Source organism: Hoplias malabaricus, chromosome Y (genome assembly GCF_029633855.1).
Source record: "Hoplias malabaricus isolate fHopMal1 chromosome Y, fHopMal1.hap1, whole genome shotgun sequence".
Classification (NCBI taxonomy): Eukaryota; Metazoa; Chordata; class Actinopteri; order Characiformes; family Erythrinidae; genus Hoplias; species Hoplias malabaricus.
The window spans coordinates 48485407-48492906 of record NC_089820.1 but is presented as its reverse complement, the minus strand read 5'-3'; the positions used below and the strand labels follow the sequence as shown (position 1 = coordinate 48492906).

Genomic DNA, 7500 nt, shown 5'->3' with positions numbered 1-7500 from the left:
CCCGGGCCTATCACTAAAACAAACACTCAAAACACACACAAAAAGAGAAAAGAAAAAAAAAAACCTCAGCAATCCAGAACCGTGCATTCCCACACCAACACTGCAGACAAACAAGGAAAACAAAACAATAAACAAATATATACTTACAGTCTTACTAGTTATTATAAAGGTTCTTCATGTGTAATTACCTGGTCATAAGAGACACAATCCACCACTACCCCACTATATATCCCACTGTGTCCTAATGCTACACTTTAATTTCAATAGACTACAGAGAGAGAAGGACTGGCGCCCCCTCCAGGGTGTGTTCCTGCTTTGCGCCCAGTGATTCCGGGTGGGCTCCGGCCCCACCGCGACCCTGAACTGTATAAGCGGTTACAGACAATGAATGTACGACTTATGGATAAAATTAGTTTGATGCCTGAACTGCTAAATGTAATCAGCAGGATACTAATGAATACTGATCCCGAAGGTGTAACCCGTTAGTTAACAACCCCCTTTCTCAGAACAAAAGAAAAACATCACTGCAGCTCACTGGCAGCAACATCTCACTCCACGGGTTCGACACAAGCAGTAGGAAAAGGGATTGGTGCTAGCACAGAAATCCTGACAGGCCAAATCCATGTTCACACATCCTTCCTCTACCATCGCGCCTGTGGGCTGTGTTCTTTGGGGTTGGCCTCTTTTGGGAATCCTCCACTTTTCCCCAATCTGGTTAAGCCCTCGCGTTCTCCAGCTATGTTTCCATATTAAAGCAGGCTTTCTGCAGCAGGAGCTCTTCCTTCACAGGCCCTAAAAGCCTGTGGCTCACTTAATTGCTATCCGGCCTTACTCTTACTGCGAAAAGCATAATTATGAAATGACTGTTTTCATTAAGCCCCACAAGCAATTAAAGCCAGAAGGGATTTTCTTTTTCTTACTCCTCTCTCTCTCTCCCTCTCACAAGCCAAGGATTGGTTTACATGGGCAGAGAAGGTCTCTCTCTCTCTCTCTCTCTCTCTCTCTCTCTCTCTCTCTCTCTCTCTCTCTCTCTCTCTCTGTCTCTCTCTCTCAGGCAAACACAGTTGGGCTGTTTTACACAAATACACAATGTGCTGAATCATGTCCTATGGTAAGATACTGTTTAGAGTTTCGCCACAAAACAGACTGAACCGTAAAAGCTAGGGAAGGGCCTCATGAGTCCCGACATTTTTGAGTGTACCACGTCTGTAAAAGGGGTGTGTGTGCATCACTGTTGAAGAGTACACGTACACGTGGGTCGGTGTGCGGTTTGTGTTTGTGTGCATTCACTGGTTTGTCCAAATACACATAGACGTATATGTACAAATTGAACTTTTCTTTCCTTGCACACATCTGGAAAAAGGCCTCGGCAGATGCTACTGGGTTTGAATTTAAATTCAGTTCAGTGTAGATTCTTTAGGAAATCCATCTTACATTTTCACAGAAATCATTTGAGCATGCTGGATATAGAAATGCAGAGGGCACAGATGTGAACTGGAAGGAGTGTTTACACAGTGGTGGGAAATGGACATTAAAATCTATGCTTTTGGGGTTTTTTAACATTTATGTATTTATTTATTTATTTATTTGTTTGTTTAGAGAGTCCTGAGAATGTTGACAAATCCAGCAAGATCCCCAAAAATGAGCACGTAAAATGATTATGAGGACTATAAATATCCATATCAAAACAGGCATAGGCTTAGGGTTACAGTTGGCCTAGGATTAGGGGAGGGGTTAAGGCTCGTTTTATTCAGAAATCCATGGGTACATCCACAAATGATGAACTGCATTCCATACACACAGTACAAAACCTGTTTATGGAATTTCACGGCTGTTTTCCTACTCAGCTCGACTCTGCTCGGTTCTTTTGCTTTTCCATTGCCCAAATCTGGTACCTGGTCCCTGGAACTGGGTACTTTTTAAGTCCCTGCTAGCGCCTGGTAAGAAGTGAGCCGAGTACATACTAAATCTTGAGTCAACTCAATGACAACTCATAACATTTCCCCTGGTGTTTTGAAGAGGTTTAAATGCTCCTCGGATCAGAGGTCGATGAAAGTATCCAGCAAAAGCCAGATGTGCCACAAGGAAATCTCCGGTGATCTCTGAGAACTGGGGAGTGGAACCATTTTCAGTCAAAAAAAAAACCAAAAAAAAAAAAAACCACGTGAACACACACAGCACCTAAAGTTACCACTGCCGTGGTTTTGGTTTTCAGAGTTTAAAGACGTGTTTTATGATGTCACCGGTGGCTCTGTTTTGCAGGGTAGCTGTGCTAGTGGAACAGTGAACAGCTAAAAGTGAGTCGAGCTGTGCTGAGCCGATCCCATGCACTAGAAAAGAACCATTAGTGAAATATGTGGGAAGTGACATTGAGGCACAATAAACCTACAGAAGGAAGAAAAAAAAAAAAAAAAAAAAATATATATATATATATATATATATATATATATATATATATATATATATATATATATATATATTATCTCTTACATTAACTGCCATCTAAATATCTAAATATCTAAATATAAGAAAGTTTGTTTTGTTGTTTGTTTGGTCTAACAGCAAAATATATATCAGTTCTGTGTTTTATCACAATAAATAATTTTCTTAATAATAAGTTTCTTTTTTCAATCAGTTAGATCAGTATAAACACATGCTGCCACCATAAATAAAGCATATGTCACAATTTTAACAAATAAATAAATAACTGCATGGACCTGGTCAAACAAGTTCTTGATGTTATGTGATATGAATAGTGTATTCTCTCTGCCAAGCCAATGTAGCACTGCTGATAAATAAACACAATAAACCAAACAGGAGCTGCAATACCTGTTATCCTTATATCTCTTCATATATAAACTTATCATTTGTGTATCATTGCTGTCCAAATACAAAATAAGTACATAAAAAAACACTCACTTTACAAATAACAGCAAACCCTTGCTTGACTTCTAAAGTAAAGATAAAAGGATTATATTCCAAATAATCCTGGACTCTTCACCTTTCTTTATATTTTATATAAAGCAATAAACAGTACCTGTGTTTCTATGATTTAAAGGAATATATTTATAATATTCATAAAAGAAATTACTCAAACACCACAACGATGTATGGGTGAATAGGTGAATAACATTCCTTCTGCCAGAAAACGGGGCCAATATAACTCTAATTATGACAAATAATAACCCTAATAAAATTCCAAAACTGATATATTTCCATCACCACCTTTAAATGCACTTTTAAGTCCTTAAACACAGATGTTACACTGGTCTAATTTGACATTGGCTGAATGGAAGCTGCAGGGATGGTGCTTAGCGTGAGATAGACAGGGCGTGGGGCCTGGCAGCAGGGAATTATGTCTTGCATCGTTTTTTATGATTATTAAACAGTGGTTGTTGGCATATCAGAATCCGAGTCATTTACAACCTCAGCTCTGAAGGCTGTCTGCTATCAAACGGCACCAGGGTGGGACTGCACGCATTTGTTTCGATAAAGGCAGACAAATTAGACAACAGCTTTTAAATGTAACCATCACTTTCACGCTAATTATAGCCCTGCCAATGATGAAAGACAGGGTAGCACCAGGGAGCACAAACACAAACACACACACACACACACACACACACACACACACACACACATACAAACAGACTAACAACATGCTACTTTCACTGGTTTATTTTCGAGCAACCTATAGCAGGTAAATTGCAGTTTGTGTGTTGGTGTGTTTTTGTATGTGTGTGTGTGTGTGTGTGAGAGTGTGTGTGTGTATATGTGTGTTCCAAAATGGCAGGCACAGGTGTTTGCCTGTAAGCTTATTACCCTGAGGTACATTGAGTACAGTTACAGCCAACAAACTCTGTAAACGGTTCACTCGATGCCAAGTAAAACACCCTGTACAGGCCCTGAGAATCTTCAACCACTTTGCCTTCATTCTCTGTGTGTGTGATTGGGTGTGTGTGGTGTGTGTGTGTGTGTGTGTGAGAGAGAGAGAGAGAGAGAGAGAGAGAGAGAGAGAGAGAGAGGGAGAGAGATAAACTTTGTGTGCATGTGTAGTAAAAGGGTATTATTTCAAACTATTGTAGCAATGTGTGATTCTCATAGACTGACTGCCTGTGAACACAGAACAAAAACTGATTTCAGACATTTCCTGCATTTGTAGACTCTTACCTTTCTGATCACATTTGTCCCACATCCAGAGTTGTGAGGCTATCAATAGCGTCTGGGACACAAAAGATACACGTAATTTGCCTTTCACTGTGTGTACCTGGTTGGGAATGTGTGTTGGTCTACGCTGTGTGAGACAGTTGTTAAGATGTACAGAATGATAAGTGAATTTTTAATGGTGAATTTGATACAGAAAAGTTTCTGAGGTCCCACTAGCTAAATAACCATGGGATGTTCCAGAGAGAATGGCTGGAGGACATGGCCAAAACTTATATCACAATGTATTTATTAATTGCAGTCAATAAAACATACTTCCATTATTTATATTAATATAAAAGCCAAAGAAAAACTGCCTAGAACCAGCAAGAAACGTGACATCACCATCAAACATAAGCCTCTTAGATTAAAAATATTAATATTGACATAGCCAACTAAAAAAAGGGAGTGCAATGAACTGGTGGCAGTGCCCGGTAATGAACATTAGTCAGCGACAGATGCTGTAAATAATGCATATTGAAATATTGAAAATGTGATTAAAAATGATATCACTGTTATTGGAGCATTGTATATTTCAGTGCGTATTGATATAGGATTATTATCCAGCCCGATAGAGCCACCGCATTTAAGAATAAGATCACAATGCTCAATGCTGGGAATCAGCTAGAGGGGTATATAGACATGGGCCATTGGCTTTTTATGGAGTTACATTCTCTGAAGCAATACAGCTCTATTCAATACCTTTGGGATGAGTTGTAGTGGTCAGAACTAGTCACTCAACATCAGTGACTGACCTCTCTATTGTTACTGTGACTGAATGCCATCAAAAGCTTCGCAGAATAATTTAAAGCCTTTTCACGTGAGTAGAAAGAGGACAAACTAAGTAATACACTTAATTTCAGAAGAGATGCTGGGTGTGGGACGAGCAGGTGTGTGAGTATGTGTTCTTTCATTTGGTTGTAAACAGTCACATGCCCTGCACCCTGTTGAATACCACCCGTCATCTGCACTATTGCAGCAGGCGTGAGAGTGTCCATCTTCATTAAGGACGGACACACACAATCTTCTCCTCTCTGGTCAGAGACAGCAGGCTTATTGTCCACTCTTTTTAGGGCTCTGATAGGAGGGACACAGTCACGGGAACAAAAGCCATGTCACAGGACTGACAGCTACAGAGACACCCCCAAAGCCCCTGTCCCAGCAACAGAACAAGGGCTATGTGCATGGGACCCCTCTGAAAGAAATGGGAGTTTACTGGATCGTCACTCACTTCACTTACATCTGCATATTTGTGCAAGGTTTTGTGACAAGTTGTAAGGAGAATTTTGACTGACCCTAGACAGATGACCGGTTTTGTTCCTTTTCTTGGTGAAAATATTACGTACTTACATGTGAGTTTAAAATATACATAATATACACAATATGAAATATAACTATTTAACGTTATCCTTGGCAATATGACGAAACTATGAAAAATACTTTTATTAATTTCAGGAAAACACTATTGCAACAAAAAAATATATATATTTATATTTATATTAATTATATAAAATAAATATAATATATATTAAAAGTATTAAATGGTTTTGTTCATTAAAAAGTTTTATTTTATTACAAAAGTAATTTCAATCATTCAGAGCCACTTTCCACCATACTTTACTGTGCCTAAACGACTCATGTAAAGAACGTATGCCAAATTATGGCTAATTGCATGATGTCGTTAGGTAAACGTTAGAATATCACGATATCACGATACTGATTTTTTTAAAATCGTTTTAAAAATGATGATGATATAATTACAAACGATAATATGGCACAGCCCTAATGTAGTTATAAATTAACCACTGAGACATGGGTAAAACTGTAAATACAATGTTGTGGTATCTATTGTTAATGTGTTATTACGTAGCTATAAGACACATAAAGCAAAGCAGAAACAATTTTCCCCAATATGATAAAATGAGAAAAAGAGAGAAAGAAAGAGTAAGAGAGAGAGATGCACCATTGAGTGTGATGACAGTCTACAGTGTCCCTAATTCTATAGGTCTCCATCCAGGTAAGGTCAAATGTCACAACACATAATCAAAGACAACAAAACACACTTGGTTCCTTAAAGGCAGGCAGGGGTCAGAGGTCATGGAGAAAGGGTGAATGATGAGGGCAGCTGCAGTGACCAATAAAATAATGTGAAGTTATTCGTTTCATTTTAATGTTCTCTTCCAAAGAGATGGTTACTGTATGAAATATAAAATTATATATAAAAAAAGAATAAACAAAAAAAAAAAAACACTTCTTAATCTATAAAAGTTTTTTCAAGGTTATAGCTCACTAAATCTCTGTTACTCACTGGCAGAGAAATTCTGCCAAAAGTGATGATGGCAATCATTCGTTATGATTTATTATGTAGTATTTGCATGTGTAATTAAAAGAATAACTGGAGAAGAGAAGAACATACTACAGGTGCACACAAAGTATGTAGAGGGAAAAATGGGTCACAATACCCCAATACAGTACACAGTTTAACTAGACTGACTGCAGCTAATATCATTTACTTTTATTCCACAGTATATGGATGCCCACTGCATAAAGCAATGGTGGTGATGTTGTAACTGTATGTCGGAGTAAATGGCTGTTGCTTGTGTGCATCAGTATTTCAGTGTGCTATAATGGCAGAAATTAATAATTGTTTCTTCTGAAGATATGTTCTGTAAACCACTGAAGTTAACATCCATTGCGATAAGCTCAGTTTGTCCACTCATGTCTATAACCAAAGCAGACATAGAAAAAAAATCTAAATTAATCACAATAAACTGCACAGTTTAGTACACAGGCCTTTAATAACAAGCGATATAAACCTACAAGTGGCAGTTGTCATAATTATTCAGAAATATGATTATTATGAAGTGTAACCTATTATTTATCATTTAACTATGTAATTTTATTTACATATTTATTTAATTTTCATTAAAGTCATCCATTTCAAAACAGTAACTATGTGTCTAAGACATAAAGGAAAGATAACAATAAACACAGACGAGTGAAACAGATGAAAGCACTGCATATTTCCTCAGGATCTTACGGAGCTCTGCTGCCAGTGTTAAACTCAGCAGCTCTTGATTTACACAGTGCAAGCTCTCCAACTGCTGGCCATGTCAAAGGTCAATGGCTGCCCACTCTCCTGCTGCTCCATTGAGACACACAGAGGGCAACAAGTCAAGCACCGCACATTAAAACAAGCACGCACGCACACACACACACACACACACACACACACACACACACACGAATCTGTGGTAGGAACAAGCACAGACATACAGACAGATAGACAGACAGAAA

At 38.3% G+C, this 7500-nt stretch overlaps 1 protein-coding gene across 3 annotated transcripts in view; it reads right to left on the bottom strand.

Moving 5' to 3' along the window:
* Positions 1 to 7500, bottom strand: part of LOC136678730 (alpha-ketoglutarate-dependent dioxygenase FTO-like) — a 183272-nt gene that overhangs the window by 99869 nt on the left and 75903 nt on the right. Inside the window, exon 9 of one of the 3 annotated variants that reach the window (XM_066656845.1) lies at positions 7223 to 7345. The exons of the other annotated variants lie outside the window; for them this stretch is intronic. Within the exon in view, the coding sequence (XP_066512942.1) occupies positions 7324 to 7345 (22 nt within the window). The 3' untranslated portion in view covers positions 7223 to 7323. Of the gene's footprint in view, positions 1 to 7222; positions 7346 to 7500 lie in introns of those variants that run through there. 3 annotated transcript variants of the gene reach the window in all.